General features: G+C 38.4%; 1 protein-coding gene across 4 annotated transcripts in view; it reads left to right on the top strand.

Moving 5' to 3' along the window:
* REV3L (REV3 like, DNA directed polymerase zeta catalytic subunit) overlaps nucleotides 1-21,134 on the top strand; it is a 199,786-nt gene that overhangs the window by 102,352 nt on the left and 76,300 nt on the right. For all 4 annotated transcript variants that reach the window (XR_008793971.1, XM_056125466.1, XM_056125465.1 and 1 more), the window contains exons 12-14: nucleotides 9,203-9,342; nucleotides 11,127-15,288; nucleotides 19,981-20,885. Coding sequence is in view for 3 of the 4 variants with exons in the window: in XM_056125466.1 (XP_055981441.1) it covers nucleotides 9,203-9,342; nucleotides 11,127-15,288; nucleotides 19,981-20,885 (5,207 nt within the window). In the remaining variant the exon portion in view is untranslated. The remainder of the gene's footprint in view (nucleotides 1-9,202; nucleotides 9,343-11,126; nucleotides 15,289-19,980; nucleotides 20,886-21,134) is intronic.

Below are 21,134 nucleotides of genomic sequence, written 5' to 3'. Positions count from 1 at the left end.
AAAATTAAATGAATAAGATGATATTCTGGTTTTCTATATAAGTGTCTGGTGAGCATGATCGGTTTGAGTTTACCCTCAACTGTTGGTATTTTATATAGAAAAAATTAGCCTCTGGGTGTGAAATACTGAGTTCTTTAAATATCTATAGGCAGTGATAAAACTTCTAAAGTATAGTTGAATTTTTCAACCGCATTCGGTCGTTGAAATGTGAAATTGGTTAATCCATAAATTCAGTATTCTTTTCTATATAAATTAAAATTTTAGTTTTTCTACTTAACAATTCAGGATATGAGTGAGGGGTCATGTAGTATAGGAGATCACATTCAGGGTTTTACATATGCTAGGTATTTGCTGTTACCACTTCAGTCATCAAGTGACTTAATGAATTTCGTTTAGAAACCCATTGATCTTGGGAAGATAATGAATGATTCATCTAAGTTGATAATAACCAATAAAAAAGCATTTTCAAGTGTGTAATGAAACTTCTTTTATATGGTTTTAGGGCTGTATGTCACAATACATCTTTATGAATAAAGGTGACTCTCCAAAAGGACTGCAAAATCTAAATTTTTCTGACATTTCTCTTGTGTATGTTCCTAGACTAACTGACATGGCTTTATTTCTTGTTAATAAAAACCCTAAAGGGCAAATAACATTCTGAAAATCAATTCTTATCTTTTGAAATAAATATACAATGCAGTATTATAATTAATAATATTGGTTAATATTGAGTCATAATTTTCCAAATCTAATCAGATTACATTTTAATTGTAGATATATTTTGTGTTTTTTTGTTTTGGTCACCCATAGCAATGCTGGGGCTTACTCCTAGCTCTGAGCTCAGGGATCACTTGGCAGGCCCGAGGGACCATCTGGGGTGCTGGGGATCAACCCCAGGTTGGTTGTGTGCAGGGCAGGCTCCCTACACACTGTACTATCACTCTGACCCCATTGCGAATATATATTTCAGGTTCTCTCATTTAACTATGCAGAATTTTTAATAACTACTAGAAAAGTACATGCAAAATGGCATGTATTTGATGCATAACAATATGTAAGCATCTGTCTCTAAGAGGAAACAGAATCTTTAAAATATTAATATTAATGTTTTACCATTTTGTAGAAAAAATACTCAGCTCAACTTAAATTGCTTACCGAAGATTAAAAGTAAAAAAGTAGAATATAAGATTCTCTTGGTGTGTTGTTGCAGCACTGTCCTCCCGTTATTCATCAATTTGCTCGAGCAGGTCCAGTAACGTCTTCATTGTGAAACTTGTTGTTACTGTGTTTGACATATCAAATACATCACAGGTAACTTGCCAGGCTTTGCTGTGAGGGCGAGATACTCTCGGTAGCTTGCCAGGCTCTCCAAGAGGGGCGGAGGAATCGAACCCGGGTCAGCCGGGCCGGCTGCGTGCAAGGCAAACGCCCTACCACTATTATAAACATAGTGTTGGGGGTAGAGCGATAGCACAGGGGGCAGTGTTTGCCTTGCACGCGGCCGACCTGGGTTCAATCGCCAGCATCCCATATGGTCCTCTGAGCACCGCCAGTAGTAATTCCTGAGTGCAGAGCCAGGAGTAACCCCTGTGCATCGCTGGGTGTGACCCAAAAAGAAAAAAAATAAAACAACATAGTGTCTACTTAATGTTTTCCCACTCTGCATGTACTTTCCTTACTTGCTTTTATTTATCTTGTATTTAGTTTTCTATTACTTAGATTTTTTTCATAAGCTTCATATATTTCAGCTTTTGGAGTGCTTTTTGGTTTTGTTTTGTTTTCAGTTTTTTGGTTTGGGGCAACATCAAGTGTTGTTCAGAGGCTTCTCATGGATCTGTGCTTGGGAGTTGCTCCCCATAATGCTCAAAAGACTCTATGGGGTAATGCCAGTATTGGACCTCGGCTTTCTGCATGCAAAGCATGCACTTAGCCCTTTGAGCTATCTTTTGGCCTCATATTTAAAATTATCATTAACTATTTTAATTAACTGTTTTGCTAGCATTTGTTGCATTAGCATTGGCACATTAGAATAATCCAGAAAAAGATACTACTTCCATATAATTATAGTATTGAGAATTATAGTAATACATATAGTATTGAGAATTAGAAAAATATCTTACATACATACATATAAAGTATATGCAGTATATATTTGTATAAATATATGTATATATCCAAAGTCCTCATAATTACTACCCATATTATAGGGGAGTGGGTCTGGAAGCAAGGAGACAAGTTAAGACATAAGTATTTTTTGGGGCTGGCTCGATAGTATAGTGGGTAGGGCTATACTTACATGCAGCTGACCTGGGTTCGATCCCGAGCATCCCATATGATCCCAGTAATTTCTGGGTGTGACCACCACCCCCGAAAATAAAATAAGAAACATGACGAAAAAAGACATAGTATCTCAGAGAAATGGTAATGAAGGCCTACACAAAGATACTACCTAAGGAGGTAAGTGGTGGAACTGCTACTGGGAAAAGGGGTGTAGAGGCAGGACCCCACTGTACCTCATTTCTCTGTCTTGGTTGGAGAAAGAATTCAAGGACAAGACAGGGTAGGTAATAGTAGAGAGATTTATTATGGAGATAAGATAGATACACATGAGACATGAATGTAGGTAAAGGTTTTTAAGGTGCTAACTGAAGAGGAATATGTTTAAGGGGTGGCATGAGTAACATGATTGGGGTTGTATTAAAGTTGTACATGCTTGTAGGGACTACATGCTTTCTCATACACCACCTGTATCATTAGCATTAATGCAGCCAGCGGCTATATAAGTTAATACATATTGTGAGCTTAATGAGAAAAGTGAAAATGGGTCATAACTCTCGTCACTGAACAAAACCAGTAGCTCACTAGAACTGGTTTTCCAAAGTCCCCTCTCTCGAGTAGGTGGTAAAAATTTCTGAAGGTGGTAAAGGGGCCTTGGAGTCTCAAGGCCCCTTTAGTTTTCTTTGGAGGCATGGATTGGTCATTTTTTCCTTCTGTTATAGGAAAGACAGTGTAGAAAACTAATATAAGAAACAAAATTAAAATTTCTTGTAGTAGTTTTCTACACTGCCTTTCCCAAAAAGGAAAGAAGACAGGGAGTGATGACTGACAGCTTTTAACAACAAGCAGGAATATAAAGGATGTCAAGTCAAACACAATCATGTTATTTGAGAACAGGATATAGTCTATAAAAAAATCAGTAGGCAGTATCATCATTATGTGAATGTCATAAAGTATTATTACACAGGTCTAGATGGTATAATTTATCATTTACTGTACACCTCAACTATATAATATGGCATATTGGAACCACTATTATGTGTACAGTCCATTATTGCCAAAATATCATGAAGGGATGCATGACCTTATGCATTAGGGGATGCATGTAAGACTGAAATTGCAAATTTACGGAAGTTCAGAAGTGAGAAGTGGCTTATTACTAAAATAAGAACATAGTATTATCTGTTTATCAGTAAGGATTATCTGTGTTCCAGAGAGGTTTGTGTGGATGGAACATTACCAATAGGATATTTTATGAAAATATTTAAAAGTTTATGCCCCCAGATTTATAGAATACCTATAGAGAAATGAAAGTCTTTCACTCTGCTCCTATTTTTAAAAACATATTAGGAAATATAAGCAAAAGACTTATTTTTATGACACTGTTGAAGATCAAATCTTAAGAAAATCAAATATTGATCCTATCTGGATTAGGTAAAATCCATTCTTAATGGTTAAGGAACTGAGTCTTTGATTTATCACAACAAAGGAAACAATATGTGAAACTTGGAAAAAGTTTGAAATAGTATTTTGCAGGTTTGGGGATTTCTTCCTCATAGAATGAGAATGGAATTCTTTCTGTTACCACACTATGAAAATATCAACAAAGCGTTCTGATAAATACCCAGATGATAGGGGAAAAAAATCCAAAATGAATCTTTTTATTACATTTTTCCTTTTTGTTTTTTTTTTGTTATTTTTTTAGTTTATTTTTTAGTGCTATTCATTTTCTTTTTAAAAAATTATAATTTTAATCACTCTCCATTGTGAGACTTGTTGTTACTGTGTTTGGCATATTGAATACATCACGGGTAGCTTGCCAGGCTCTGCCGAGAGGGGCAGAGGAATTGAACCCAGGTCGGCCGGGCCAACTGTGTGAAAGGCAAACGCCCTACCCGCTGAGCTATCGCTCCAGCCCATAACTTTAATATTTTAATTAAGACACCAAGATTTACAAAATTGTTCATATTAGAGTTCTTTCAGGCATACAGTATTCATACAATATTCCAATACAAACCACACCAGTGTCCCTGCCAGCCCTGAGCCTTCCCCCCTTGTCCGGCATATAAGAATTTTATTTTATATTGCTTGCTCCAACAAAACTTAAAGAAATGGCAAGTAGAATTTCTTTAAGTTTTGTTAGGTTTTTATTTTCTTTTCATTTATTTATTTATTGCTATTTATTCAGCCACTCATTAGGCTGATTGAATTGGGCATGAACTCCACTTTACTTTTTTTTTCCTTTTTATAAATTAATTTATTGAATCACCGTGAGAGCAGTTACAAAGCATTTGGGTTTAAGTCTCAGTCATACAATGATGAAACACTGTCCCTTCACCAGTGCCCATTTTCCACCACCAAAAACCCCAGTATACCCCTCATCCCATACCCTCCCCGTACCTGTGGGGCAGATGATTTCCACATTACTCTCTCTCTACTTTGATTATATTCAATATTTTGACACCAGATCCACCATTATTATTTGGGATTTTACCCCATCACTCAGATTCAGATCTGCCGAAAAGGCAACAGTAGACAATTTGTTTTCTGTTGCTGATTATGAATAACATATGATGTCATGCAGCTGCTGTAGTGGCTGCACGATTTTGGAATTCCAAAATTTTTAACAGCTAATGGGGCTGGAGCGAGAGCACAGCGGGTAGGGTGCTTGCCTTGCACACGGCTGACCAGGGTTCGATTTCCAGCATCCTATATGATCCCCTGAGCACCGCCATGAGTTATTCCTGAGTGCATGAGCCAGGAGTAACCCCTGTGCACTGTGGGGTGTGACCCAAAAAGAAAACAAAAACTTTTTAACAATTAAATTTGGAGGGATTTCTGCCAAGCCTGCTGGGTTCTGAGATTTGTTCCTGAGTCTCTGGGATTATGGCCGTTTAGCAGCTTGATCAGGAGCCAGAAAGGCCATTTGTGGGTGGTGACGCGGGGTCTTGTTGGGGTGGGGAGGAAAGGACCGGCTCCACCCCCATCCTGTGAGGCCCAGCATGTCATGTCACTGCGGGCCCAAACCTGACCAGTGGCCTCAGGAGGATGGCGACCACTGAGTCGCCAAGGGGAAGCAGACAGAGGGACACCCCATTTTCCCCCCTGTGGTGGCCCAGCACCGATAACCTACTGTGGGAACCAGACGCATTTCTGCCAAAAGCTGCTGGTTTCCAAGATTTTTTCCAGAGTCTCTGGGATCATGGTTGTTAAACAGCCTGATCAGGAGCCAGAGAGGCCATTTGTGGGCAGCAACCCAGGGTCTCGTTTGGGCGGGGAGAAAAGGGCCCATTCCATCCCCATCCCATGAGGCCGCGCATGTCTCGTCACTGCGGGCCCAAACCTGACTGTCCAATGGCCTCTGGAGGATGGTGGCCACTGCCAGGGATAACGGGCCAAGGCACGAAACCTATTCCCTCGCACCATTAACATACTGTGGTGACCAGACACATTTCTGCCAAAAGCTGCTGGGTTCCGAGATTTGTTTTTGAATCTCTGGGATCATGGTCATTAAGCAACTTGATCAGGAGCCAGAGAGGCCGTTTGTGGGAAGCAACTCAGGGTTGCGTTGGGGCAGGGAGGAAAGGGCTGGCTTCACTCCCATCCCGTGAGGCCCCATGTGTCTCATCACTGCGGGCCCAAACCTGACTGTCCTATGGTCTCTGGAGGATGGTGGCCACCAAGCCGCCAGGGGGGAGCAGGTGAAGGGACAGCACCCTTTCCTTTCTGGGGTGACCCGGTGCTGATAACCTACTGCAGAGACTGAACACATCTCTGCCAAAAGCTGCTGGGTTTCGAGATTTGTTTCTGAGTCTCTGGGATCCTGGCCATTAAACAGTTTGATAAGGAACTAGAGAGGCCTTGCCTCCAATTATATAGCTGAGCCAGAGGTCATTTGGGGGTGTGTCTCCCACATACCTAACTTTTGGCCATTTACTTTTTTGGTAAGCTTGGCCCCAGGTTGTTCGGGTTTGATCAAAGGCATAGCAGCAATTTTGGGGTACCTAGAAGTCTGAAGGCACCATCAGGCTGCTGATGCACTCGCCTCAGAGGTACAGACTGACCTGCTGGTAGCACCATACCCCCAGGTTTTTTCTTTTTAAAATTTAATCTTGAGCGCCAGAGCACTAGTACAGTGGGTAGGGCACTTGTCTTGCACATGGTAAGCGCAAGTTCAATTTATAGCACTTCGTATGGTTCCTCGGGCCTACCAGGAGTGATCCCTGATCACAGGCAGATATGATATAGCACTGTAGCACTGTCCTCCTGTTGTTCATTGATTTGCTCGAGCGGGCACCAGTAATGTATTCATTGTAAGACTGGTTGTTACTATTTTTTGGCATATCGAATACACCATCGGGAGCTTGCCAGGCTCTGCCATGTGGACGGAGTACTCTCGGTAGCTGCTGGGCTCTCCAAGAAGGGCAGAGGAATCAAACCCGGGTTGGCCGTGTACAAGGCAAATGCCCTACCCACTGTGCTATCACTCCAGCCCCAGATATGACAAATAAATAAATAAATAAATCTTGATATTGAAAAGTTTAGGTAAAGATAATGATGAGTTTTTACTTAGTAATTAATTTGTAGTAGTAGTATATTGGAAAAGTACTGCTTATCAGAGTCACCTGTGATGCTGTGGGTATATACTTTCACAAAATTAATTTGTTTCTGTTCCACTTATATAATGGGTTTGCTGGTCTTAAAGTTTAGTTAGACCTGTGTGAAACATACTCTCATTATGGAAGAACCTATATTTAGGGTCTGTAATTCTTATAATGAATGTTTGTTTCTGAGTCTCTGGGAAAGCACCCTTTCCTCCCTGGGGTGACCTAGTGCTGGTAACCTACTGCAGGTAGATTGGAGTGAAATTGTGACAAATATTGAAGATTGGTGTTATAGTAGATAACAGTATAAATTTTACACCTGATTGTAGAGGGTAAACATAAGTATAATACATAGCAGTTGGAATGGAAGATTTTTGTATATATAGGAAGAAAATTACAGATAAGAGCCATTGACAATGGAAAAGGTTACTTTGTAAAAGAGTAGCTCTGTTATACTGAGAATGTAAAGGTAGGGCATTTGCCTTGCACGCGGCCAACCCAGGTTCGATTCCCAGCATCCCATATGGTCCCCCGAGCACCACCAGGAGTAATTCCTGAGTGCATAACTAGGAGTAACCCCTGAGCATCACCGGGTGTGACCCAAAAAGCAAAAAAAAAAAAAAAAGTAAAGGTAGATATTTGTGTCAGCGCTTAAAAACAAGCTTTTTACAGTGGGTAGGAAAAAAATGTTGATGAATGAAATTTAGTAATTCAGCTATTAAGAGAGGAATTTTTATAACAGAATATGTTTTGGAAAAGCCTTACTGCAGAAATTATTCCATGTATAATCAAGGAATACTTTTTAATTTTCAAGATAAGAGAAAGAAAATGGGTGTGAATAGAAATTTGCCCATCAGATAGAAGGGAAGGTTACAAGCTGGAATGTATTGAAATTTTTTAAGTTAATATGAGATCAGAGTAATTCATCCTAAGAGTAACAAACTGTATTTCTCAGTTTATCTGTATTCCTCAGTAGCCCTACTTTGTAGATGATAGATTGACTCAACCCTACTTCCCTTCTCTCCTCTCCTGTTCCCTCCACTCCCTTTCCTTCTCTCTCCTCCTCTCCTCTGCCCTCCCCTTCCCTCCTTTCACCTCTTATGATGCTCAAGTGTTATTTCTGGATCTGCACTCAGTATTTACTCCTGGCAGTGCTTGGGGGAATATATGGGATTGAACCCAGGTTAGCCCACGTACAAGGCAAGCGCACTACCCACTGTACTATGCCACACACCTGACTTTTACTCTTTTCCTTCTCTCTGATCCCTGTTATTTTATCTTTGTTCTCACTTAAATGCTTTCTGCCTACCTTTCTCTTTATAGCTTATGTTCAATTTATATTGGATGTAGTGAATATATATAATTTATAGAGACTACTCGAATGATACTTCTTTAGAAATTACTGGGTCCTTTTCCAAGCTGTTTCATGTAGATTTCCTAATGATTGTATTATGGAAAGACCAATAGAACATGATTTGATATAGCAGTCTAGGATACTGTGAAGCTCAGAACATGGGAATGATTTTATCATTTAATGTTTATCAAACTAGAACCATATAACCCTCCCCCATGACAATATGTAAATTGGGGATGCAACAGCATGAGACTAGGTGCCAACTGATAGGTCAAGGTGGCCATAGTAAAGAATAAGGTTGGAAGGGGCCATGGTCAGAAAAAGTTTGAGAAACACTGGTCTAGTTTGTATATAAAATCTACTTATGTGGGACTTGATAGTGAAACAAAATAAAAGAGCGATAGCACAGTGGTAGGGGATTTGCCTTGCGTGCAGCCTTCCTGGCCAAGCCAGGTTTGATTCCTCCACCCCTCTCAGACAGCCTAGCAAGCTACCAAGAGTATCTCGCCCTCACAGCAAAGCCTTGCAAGATACCTTTGACGTATTCAATATGACAAACACAGTAACAACAAGTCTCATAATGGAGACGTTACTGGACCTGCTCGAGCAAATTGATGAACAACGGGAGGATAGTGCTACATACAGTGCTTCAGAGCTTTAATATTAAAATTTCTAGGGGCTGGAGTGAGAGCACAGTGGGTAGGGTGTTTGCCTTGCATGCGGCCAACCCAGGTTCTATTCCCAGCATCCCATATGGTCCCCTGAGCACTGCCAGGAGTGATTCCTGAGTGCAGAGCCAGGAGTAACCCCTGAGCATCGCCAGGTGTGACCTGAAAAGCAAAAAAAAAAATAAAAAAAAATAATTCTAGATCTTTTGTTTGTTTTGCTACTATTGAGTTAAATTATACTAACTTAAATTTATATGGATTTTTAAAAATTATGCTCATTCTTTAATCTCAACATTTAGATCACTGTGCAGAAATACCCATAGAAGCTCTGAAGAAGATGATTCCTCTTCAGAAGAAGAAATGGAATGGAGTAATAATAGTTTGCTTCTAGCCAATCTTTCTATACCTCAGTTAGATGGAACTGCAGACGAAAATAGTGGTAAGTAGACTATATTTAAGTCTTCTGTTTATATTTTGTTTATATATGTTTATATTGCAGGCTACTGAATGTAACCTGCTCACACGGCAGAGTCTGACAAACTCCCTGTGGCGTACCAATATGCCAAATACCAGTGACAATGATGGATCTCATTCTCCTAACCGTGAAAGAGCCTTGAATGTGGCACTTTTTAGAATCTCAGGACTAGGACGAAGGAGACGTTACTGGTGCCTGCTTGAGGCAATTGACGAACAAGATGATCATGATCATTTATATTTTATTATTTAGGAAATAAAAATGTATTTGGTTTTTAAATCATAATTAGTTACTAATTAGTTGCCTGAGTGGGCTTATACCTGTTTCGTTTTGTCCTCTTTGATTTTCTCTTTTGAAAGAATGTAGATTGTTTGATGTTCATTCCATTACTAAGAGGATAGCTTTCAATTTAAAACTTAATAAACGTGGGCTGGGATAGCTCAAAGGGCATGAACTCATGGAACACAGAACCTTAGCACTGCATGCTTTCTGCCCTAGCCTCAGCACTTCTGTCCTCAGCAGCATTACTTCACAACACCCATATCCCAGACTTACGCTTACTCTACAGGGCCAGGTAGTGCCCAAAGTGGCCCTTGGGACCATGTGAAGCGCCTATAAAAAAAAAAACTTTAATCAGTTTGTTGTGTTAATATTTCGATAGCATATTAAAATATAATCGAAGGTGATAATACAAAGAGGCATATTATTTTGTTAAAATCTTCCAAAATAATAGTGTTTCCCATATTTTAGCCCAAAAGACACTAAATTTCTTTTTTTTAATTATTGAATCACCATGATATGCCGTTACTCATGATTGAGTTATTCATAATTGGAAAAAGTAAGACAGTGTGCCAATACCCATTTCTCACCAGTGCACATATAACCCAACCAGTCCCCAGTTTTTCTCCCGTCACCCTAAAAGCCTGCCTCTATGGCAGACACTTCTCTCTCTCTTACTCTCTTATTTTCTTTTTAGGCACTCTCTGATTTGCAGTACTGTTGAATATCTTTCTGATTTAAAAAATGTTTACCATAATAGCTAATAATCAGTTATTAACTACTAATAACTAGTTAAACTTACTTTTGATTACTTAGATTGACTTGTTCTAATGATAATGAACTGTTTTTTAACATACAGGCTTAGTTTACCACATGATGATAATGTTATGATTTGGGAAAATATTTGGGTGGGGGCCACTCCATGCAATACTCAGCCCTGGCTGTTCAGGCCTAAAGATACTGATTGAGGCATTACTGCTGAGGATCATCCAAGTGATACTTACAGGACTACCATGTGATACAGAAGATTAAATGTGGATTCCTGTGCATGGGAAGAATATGAGGCAGATCTTCTACGATTTCTATAGCCCCGTATAAAAAAAAATCTTTTTTTTTTTTTTTAAATTGTCTTTTTGGGTCTCTCCTGGAGACGCTCAGGGATTAGTCCTGGCTCTGCACTTAGGAATTATTTCTGATGGTGCTCAGGGAACCATATGAGATGCTGGGTATTGAACCTGGGTCAGCTGCTTATAAGGCAAATGCTCTACCCATTGTAATATCGCACCAGCCCAAGGAAACATCTTTAAAATTAAAAAATGGGACCTAATTGTCCTAACCCTGTGGAATTCAGCAATGCCACATACTTGGGCACTGACTGATTATTTTTGCCATTGCCCCAAGGTTACCTGAGCAGCACATGGGAAGTCTTAATATTGAAAATTAAATAAATTCTTTTTCCCTCATTTCAGACAATCCATTGAACAACGAAAATTCAAGAACTCATTCGTCTGTGATTGCAACAAGCAAACTCTCAGTAAAACCTTCCATCTTTCACAAGGATGCTGCTACATTAGAACCCCCATCTTCTGCTAAGATTACCTTTCAGTGTAAACACACAAGTGCCCTTTCTTCTCATGTTTTGAATAATGAAGATATAATTGAAGATCTTTCACAGCCAAACAATGTAGAAAAAAGTTTAGATCGTTCAGTTTCTTCTTTCACAAATGAAAGCACTTACTCTATGAAATACCCTGGATCTTTAGGCAGTACCATGCATCTAGAAAACTCTCATAAAGAAAGTTTTAAGAAAGATACTCTTCCAGTATCATCTTGTGAAAGTAGTATTTTTGATTATGAAGAAGACATACCTTCTGTTACAAGACAAGCACCAAGTAGAAAGTATACAAACATTAGAAAAGTTGATAAGGATGCCCCTTTTATACATATAAACCGTTACACTAGCGAAAATACATTGAACAAAACTTCTTTCAATTTTTCTGATGTCAGTCATCCGAAAAATAAATTATCCTCTGAAGGAAATGAAAAAGGAAACAGCACATCTTTAAATAGCTTATTCTCCTCATCATTAACTGAAAATGGTGAATTGTTATCGTGTTCAGGGGAGAATAGAACTATGGTACAATCTCTTGATAACATTGCTGATGAAAGTGGACGAAATAAACTTAAAATTAGATATGAAGAATTTCAAGAACATAAAACAGAAAAGCCAAGCCTCAGCCAACAAGCGGCACATTATATGTTTTTTCCCAGTGTTGTTCTTTCTAATTGTCTCAGTAGACCACAGAAACTTTCTCCTGTCACATATAAACTACAATCTGGCAATAAACAGTCAAGGTTAAAGTTGAATAAAAAGAAACCTGGAAGTCATCAAGAGACTTCTGCAAAAAGTAGTGAAACTGGATCCCCAAAAGATAATTGTATACAGAATAATCCTTGTAATAGTAATCCTGAGAGGGATAATGTATTGGCCAATGATTTAATTAAGGTTACTCGAGCTTTTGAAAATAAAACACCTACAGACAGTTTTATGGATTGTCATTTTGTAGATGGAACCTTAGAAACGGAGCAGTCTTTTGGATTGTATGGAAATAAATATACACTTAGAGCCAAACGGAAAGTAAATTATGAGACTGAAGATAGTGAGTCAAGTTTTGTAACACACAACTCAAAAATTAGCCTACCTCATCCCATGGAAATTGGTGAAAGTTTAGATGGAACTCTTAAGTCTCGAAAACGAAGAAAAATGTCTAAAAAGTTGCCTCCTGTCATCATAAAGTATATTATTATTAATAGATTTAGAGGGAGAAAAAATATGCTTGTTAAGCTAGGAAAAATAGACTCTAAAGAAAAACAAGTGATATTAACAGAGGAAAAAATGGAACTATATAAAAAGCTTGCACCTTTGAAAGATTTTTGGCCAAAAGTTCCTGACTCCCCTGCAACCAAATACCCCATTTATCCATTAACACCAAAGAAAAGTCACAGAAGAAAATCAAAACATAAATCTGCTAAGAAAAAAACTGGTAAGCAACAAAGGACAAATAGCGAAAATATTAAACGAACTTTGTCTTTCCGGAAAAAACGGTCTCATGCTATTCTTTCTCCTCCCTCACCATCTTACAATGCTGAAACCGAAGACTGTGACTTGAATTATAGTGATGTTATGTCTAAACTAGGTTTTCTTTCTGAAAGAAGCACAAGTCCTATAAATTCTTCTCCCCCTCGCTGTTGGTCTCCCACTGACCCAAGAGCTGAAGAAATTATGGCTGCTGCAGATAAAGAAGCAATGCTTTTTAAGGGTCCTAATGCATATAACAGCAGGACTGTTAATTCCCATATAGAAAAAAATAGTCGAGCAAGATCACAGGTTAAGAAAGCAAAAACAAAACTGGTTAATTCTTCTGTTGTTACTAAGAAGAGAAATAAACGAAATCAGACAAATAAGCAAGTTGATGATAGAAAAAAGAAACCAAGAGCAAAACAGAAACAGAAACCAAATGAGAAAGATACATCAAGAAAGCACTTTACACTTAAGGATGAAAAAATTAAACCTCAGTCTGAGGCTGAAGTTAAATTTGTGCTGAAACATCAGAAGGTATCTGACTCTTCAAATAATTCCGGAAGCCCTCAGCTACTTTTTAAACAGAAAGATATGTCAATAAGTGGTTCTGCTACAGATCATCCCCTTTCTGTTTCCCTATCCACTGGGATTCACGCACAACAGAATTTATCAAGCTGCTTTTCTTCCTTCTTAGAAAGCAAGAAGCCTGTAGATTTACAAACATTCCCTAGTTCACGAGATGATTTGCATTCATCAGTTGTTTGTAATTCTCTGGGACCTGGAATCTCAAAAATTAATGTTCCAAGGTCTCATAATCAAAGTGCTATGTTCACCATAAAGGAATCACCCTTAATTCAAAAAAACATATTTGACATTTCCAACCATTTGTCTCAGGTAGCACAAAATACACAAATAACTTCGGGTATAATGTCTCCAAAGACAGAAGAGAATGCAAATATACAAAAAAACTTTTTGTCTGTTGGAAAATTAAATGAATATCGTAATTCTCTAGAATCAAAGCCAGATCAGGCATACACTCCGAATTTTTTGCATTGTAAGGACAGTCAGCAGCAGATTGTGTGCGTGGCAGAACAGTCAAAGCACAATGAAACTTGTTCTCCAGGAAACACAGCTTCAGAGGAAAGCCAAATACCTAATAATTGCTTTGTAACTTCCTTGAGAAGTCCAATCAAACAAATAGCATGGGAACAAAAGCAACGAGGCTTTATTTTAGACATGTCAAATTTTAAACCTGAAAGGATAAAACAAAGGTCGTTGTCAGAAGCAATTTCTCAAACCAAAGCACTTTCTCAGTGTAAAAATCAAAATCTGTCAGCACCTGCAACATTTGGTGAAGGACAGTCTGGACTGGCAGTTCTTAAAGAATTATTACAAAAAAGACAGCAGAAAGCACAAAATTCAGTTATTATGCAAGACCAACTTTCTAATAAACATCAACCAAACAAAAACATTACTGGTTCCCTCGAACAAAATAAAACAGTTAAGCGAATGCGATCAGTAACATCTCCAAGAAAACCTCGAACTCCCAGAAGTACAAAACCTAAAGAAAAAATTCCCAAACTTATTAAAGTAGACTCTGGAAATTTACAAAATTCTGGCCAGTTAGATAATTCCTTATCTGATGATAGTCCCATCTTTATTTCAGATCCAGGTTTTGAGAGTTGCTACTCACTTGAAGATAGCTTATCTCCTGATCACAATTATAATTTTGATATTAATGCAATAGGTCAAACTGGCTTCTGTACTTTTTATTCTGGAAGTCAGTTTGTCCCAGCTGATCAAAATTTGCCTCAGAAGTTCCTAAGTGATGCAACTCAGGATCTTTTCCCAGGACAGACTATAGAAAAAAGTGAGTTTTTAAGTCATGATAACCAGAAGTGCGATGAAGATAAACATCGTGCCTCAGACTCAACCTCATGGATTAGATCTGGTACTCTAAGTCCTGAACTATTTGAGAAATCATCCATAGATAGTAGTGAGAATCATCGTCACAGCCAGTGGAAAAATAACTTTCATGCTCTGACAACTCGGTCTAATTCAATAATGGATTCTTTCTGTATCCAACAGGCAGAGGACTGTCTAAATGAAAAGTCTAGATTAAGTAGGAGTTCAGTAAGCAAAGAAGTGTTTCTTAACCTCTCACAGCCCAGCAGTTCAGACTGGATTCAAGGTCGTAACAGAAAAGAAATGGGACAGCCTCTTGACTCAGTCAATACCTCTTTTACTACAATACTATCTTCTCCTGATGGAGAACTTTTGGATGCAGCCTCTGAAGATTTAGAATTGTATGTTTCAAGAAACAATGATATATTGACACCAACTCCTGATAGCTCACCAAGGTCTACCAACTCTCCCTCGCAGTCTAAAAATGGCAGCTTTGCTCCTCGAACCGCTCACATTCTGAAACCACTTATGTCTCCACCAAGTAGGGAAGAAATTATGGCAACTTTGCTGGATCATGATCTTTCAGAAACAGTTTACCAGGAACCATTTTGCAGTAATCCTTCTGATGTACCAGAGAAACCCAGGTAATCAAAATTATGTTTCCTTTGAGTTACTGAGTAATTATTATGTGTATGATCTTGGTTCCTGATGCTATTCTTATGGTTTGGTACTAGTATTTGAGAACTGAAAATGATTTCTAATTATGAATATTCTAAAACTTACAAATTAACTGGTTGTTTGATCCTGAGGAAGTCTATTTAAAGTGAATGAATACTAGATTTACTAATCTGTACCTCTGTGTCTCAATTGAGAATTAGGGAAGCAAAGACTCACTGCAACATGATGCCAAAGTAAAAAAAAATGTGCTTTTAAAAGTGTTGTAATTATCACTTTTTTTAAGTATAGTTTTAGGGACATACAGAAGTATAGTGGCTAGGGCATTTCCATGCACACAAGCAGCCTGGGTTCAATCCCCGTGTGGACCCAGGCTCCACCAGGAGTAATCCCTGAGCACAGAACCAGGAGTAAGCTCTGACCATCACTAGATGTGGCCCAAAAAAACAAAAAAAAGGGTTTTTTGAAGTATTTAAAAACTAACATGCATATTTTAAATATTTTTATGTTAAATTTTTAAATGAAGTTTTAAGTTGCTTCTATATGCCGCTTATATGCCACTTTTGTCTTGTCATCATCTTCAATATTGTTTTAATTAACAGTTAGGTATTGTTCTAATTGTACAACTAGGTATAAAGATATATTTGATTATCTTACATTTTCTTTTCTTCAAGAATCTTTTCAGAGAAGTGACACAAAATGGGAGGAGTCATGGTAGTAGTTTCTTAGTGGTTGAGTAGGTATTCTGTACCAATCTAATCACTAAGATAGAGCACCATCTTGATAAGAGCTAAGTCAGAGAACATGACTTAATCTAACCTAGATCTTGATCCTGCCTCCTGTGTCTGATCACTTTTACCTATTTTTTCAGATAGAAGCACCTCATTGAAGCAGTTCATTTCAACTATCTAGTCAGAAGCAAGAGAGGTTAGTTAGGTGGACTGCTAGGCTATCGCATATGCTCCTTGTCTAAATAAAAAAAATATGACGTTAGCTAAGGCAAGAATATATATATATACATATATTATATATACACACACACACACATAGTTTCTTGAAGTATTTTTTTATTGCTACATCATATTCTTACATATATTACTGTGTAGAAATATGATCTTCTGTTTGGTCATTTTGAATAATCTAGTATATTCATAAAGCATTTATTTTGTTTGAGGCTTTTTCATTTAATCTTAAAAGGATTATTAAAAAAATTAGAATTCTTGATAAATATTTGATAAGAGTTATATTAACTACTATGTTGCTACCATTGTCCAATAATGCTGAATTTACAATGCTTCACTGATTCTTGTTATTCTTGACTTCATTTGGGTCTTGTATTTTATAATTTTAGGCATAATTACATGACAAATACTATCTCAATAGCAGTAAATTTTCTCATTTTTCATGTGTGAGAGGTGAGAACTAGGGAAGTTACAGATCTTGATTTATGGAGTCAACTAGTAGGACCAAGTTTTTTCCACAAAGGGAGAAAGGAATTGTGAGGTACTAGTGCTTTAGCTCTAAACCAGGAAAGAGTGAATATACTTAGAGAATAAACAGGATGTTTGGGAAGTCTTGCATAAAATAAATAGTTGAAAACACTAAGAGACACCATGGGAAAAAAGAGTACTTATTTTTAATTTCTGCTGAAGGCAGAAAATGATTCCTGTTTTAGAAAGATAATTTATATATTTGAGCTGTTGAAATAAAGGCTGTGGTTCCTGCCCTCACAACCACCCACTTTATATACCATGGTTTACAAAGTTATTCATGGTCATTTGTTACAAGCATTCAGTATTTCAACACCAATTCCATTACCAGTGTCATGTTCCCTCCACCTTGTCTCTATTTTTCCAAGCCCTCAAGCCTGCCCCTGTAGCAGGCCCACAGTAATTGATTTTATATTGCTTGTTGCCACTAAAAGTCTAATGGAATGATCAAAAAATACTTTAGTAAAAGAAAATTTGTAAAAATTATTGTATCTCATAATTGGGACATAAAGTCCTTGTCTGAGGCTTTACTAAGTTGTAGTTGCTAGTTAAGCCCTCTGTGTTAATATTTGTGTTTGTCAATATTAGTTGATTTATACTTTACATTCCCATCCAATCTGATGTGCTACTACTGGGATATTAGTATTGTAAAGCTTGAAGTTGCAGTCAAGGCAGCACACTCCAGAAAATTCAGAATATTTAACTGAGCAGTCCAGAGGCATGGTGGCAATTGTTGGGGTGTGAATGTAGCTGCTGGGGTTTTGGTAGGGCTGGAACTTGGTCTGCCTTCTTCTGAAATCACCCTGGAGGTCTCAGCGAGAACCAGGTATCCAAGTAATTTTTGCAGGTAGTTGATCTCTTTCAAGATTTAATTATGCGTCTCTGGAACAAGGCCAGTAGATGAGCTTAAGCTTACATGGCAGGGACAGTGGGATGTGGGTCTGGCTGCCCGGACTTCAGAAGTATAGAGAGGTTGGGGTAGGTCACCCACCCCAAATCTTGAGAATGTCTTGAGTTTTCAAAGACCAAGGCTATGTTTTAAATTAATAATTTACCGCATCTACACATTCGTAGTAATTAAGCTGTGCATTCTGTGGGCACTGACAGTTCCTGAATTCTTGTAGTAATGTTAAACCTTGAGTAAAGGTGATTTAACTAAATTGTGTTATTTTTTTTTCTTTAATGTTTGGGGAAATTTTGAAGGACTGAAAGATCTTTCTGCACTGATTGACTTGGCTACATTACTATATATATCTATATCTATAGACATATAGATATACACCAAATGTAGAAAGAGGCTATTTATGTATCCAGAGATATAGTCCCTGATAATAAATTCTTTTTTTCTTTAATGTAGGAGTACTGCTATTTATTCAGCCACTGACTAGCTGATTGGATTGGGCATGAACTCCACCTTTTTTTCCCCCATAATTTTATTTATTTATTTTCTTCTTATATTTATTTATTGAATCACTGTGGAAAAAGTTACAAAGTTTACAGGTTTAAGTCTCGATCATACAATAATCAAACATCTTTCCCTTCACCAGTACTCATTTTTCACCACCAAGAACCCCATTATACCCCCTCCACCCCTCCCAATGCCTGTGAGGCAGATGATTTCTACTTAACTTTTCTTTACGTTGATTACATTCATTATTTTGACAAAAGATGCACCATTATTGTTTAGAGTTCCCCTCCCCCCCCAACAATCAGAATTGCTGAAAAGGCATTGTGAAATACTTTGTTTTCTATAGCTGGTTATGAGAATCATATAATGATTTTGGATTTCTGCAAAGAGCCAGATAATTACAAGATTGGTTTCTGTGTGTCTGGTGTTATGGCTGTGCCATAGAGACAGTCATGGGGGGCAACTCATGACCTCGGTAGGGCATGAGGGACAAGCTGGTACCGTCCCCCTTCCCATGAGACTGCAGTTGCCCCATCACCACTGACTTATACCTGGCTTTCCTATAAGCTCTGAGGCGGCGGCCACCTTTTATGTGGTCCGGATGCATTTCTGCCAAAAGCTGCTGGGTTTCGAGATTTGTTTCTGAGTCTCTGGGATCATGGCCGTTAATCAGCTTGATCAGGAGCCAGAGAGGCCGTTTGTAGGCGGCAACTCGGGGTCTCATTGGGATGGGGAGGAAGGACCAGTTCCACCCCCATCTGGTGAGGCCCTGCGTGTCTTGTCACTGCATCCAAACCTGACTGTCCAGTGGCCTCTGGAGGATGGCGGTCACCGGGCCGCCAGGGGGAACAGGCCAAGGCACGAAACCTATTCCCACATGGAGTGGCCCGGCACCAGTAACCTACTGCAGGAACAGGACGCATTTCTGCCAAAAGCCTTTGGGTTTCGAGATTCATTTCTGAGTCTGGGATCATGGCCATTAACCAGATGGATCAGGAACCAGAGAGGTCATGCTTCCAATTATTTAGTTGAGCTGGAGGTGGTTTGTGGGTATGTCTCCCACATACCTAATTTTGGCCGTTTACTTTCTTGGTGAACTTTGCCCCAAGTATTTGGGGTCTGGCCAAAGGCACAGCAGCAATTTTGGGGTATCTGAAAGTCTGACGGTTCCATCAGGCTGCTGATGCACTCGCCTCATAGGTACAGATTGACCTGCTGGCAGCACCATATCCCCATGATAATAAATTCTTTCATCATTTTCACTCATAAGTGGTAACAGTGAACAATGTTGACTTAAATTTACAAAAGTAGAGGAAATTTATCAGTTTTCTACCATCTCCCTGAAGAAAAGTCTTATGGGGCACTTATAACCAAAAGTACCTTCGTTTTTGGTAATGGTAGACATGCAGAAGCTCTTTCAGAAATCCTACTTTCTTAACTTAATTTTAGTTTTTATATATCATCAGGTCTCTCCTAGACTTTAAAATAGAAAGAAGGGGCCAGAGAGAGAGAGAGAGTTCTGGGGTTTAAGCACATACTTTCCAAAGGATATTAATTTTATAGTCACACATTGAAGAAAAGCATATTGAAACATACTGAGTATACCTGTATAAAAATTTTATGTGGATGGGTATGAAATAAGAGAAAGAAATTATATTTTTAAGACTCAAAAAGTTTTTTAATTGTCTTGGTTAAGGAACTAAATATTTTTTGGTAATTTCTTTTTGAGACAAAACAGTTGTTCTAAAATATGTTGTTTATAGGGAGATTGGTGGAAGACTTCTCATGGTAGAAACTCGACTTCCAAATGATCTGGCTGAATTTGAGGGAGACTTTTCCTTAGAAGGACTTCGTCTGTGGAAAACAGCATTCTCAGCAATGACTCAGAATCAGAGACCAGGGTCACCTCTTCGCAATGGCCAAGCAGTTGTCAATAGGGGGCCAAATAATAGCCACAAAATGGTTGAAGATAAAAAAATTGTAATTATGCCTTGCAAATGTGCCCCAAGTCGACAACTGGTTCAACTATGGCTTCAAGCCAAAGAAGAATATGAACGTTCCAAGAAACTGTCTAAAATTGAGCCAACTGAAGTTGTAAAATCTGCTGAGAGCTTCAGTTCTTCACTTAATCCAGATGACAAACCTATAGTGCCTCCAAAAATGGATACAATTCCACTTGTACTCCCTACTACAGCCGAAACCAAGGAAGTTGTTGATAATTCTCAGATTGCTTTACAAGTGTGGACAGGATCCACTCGAACTGCAAGTGAAAATCAAATGCTCCCACCTGTTGCTTCTGCAAATAATCCTGAGAAAGATGAAGCTAATCATGATAACTATTATGTTAGTTATAGTTCACCTGATTCACCAGTAATTACCCCTTGGCAACAAGCAACATCCCCAAATTCCAAAGCATTAAATGAGAATGAAAGACTGTCTTCACCAGTGGAGGGACTACATACCCTGACAGTTGAGAACTTGAAGTCAGTAAAAGATGGTATTCAGAAAAGCCCCTGTAGTGAGCCTCGGGAATCTGTCATGGTTTCGCCAATTAATATCAGGAGAACTGGGATATGTGAATCTCTTTGCCTTCATAGTACCCCAATTATACAGAGAAAATTTGTCGAAAGGCATCCTGAAGCAACTTCTCTTAGCTCTTTATCAACAGGTAAGTTTACAAATAACAGAAAGAATTCATAATTGTCCTTCAAACATTAATTATGAAAACATTAGACTTTAATAAAATCAGAGAATTTAAAGAAATGTTAGCTCAGCCATTGAGAGATTGTTATTTTTTCATGTGTTTGGAAGATATCATCACATAGAAACTTTCGGTTTCCTGTTGTGAAATCTGTCTGCTTCTATCTACCACCACCCTCACATCTCAACCCTTCACCCCCACCCTTCATAGTACCAA

This window comes from Sorex fumeus, unplaced genomic scaffold (genome assembly GCF_029834395.1).
Source record: "Sorex fumeus unplaced genomic scaffold, SorFum_2.1 ptg000054l, whole genome shotgun sequence".
In the NCBI taxonomy this organism is placed as follows: Eukaryota; Metazoa; Chordata; class Mammalia; order Eulipotyphla; family Soricidae; genus Sorex; species Sorex fumeus.
The sequence above is the reverse complement of the archived record's forward strand: the minus strand, read 5'-3'. Positions and strand labels throughout refer to the sequence as shown.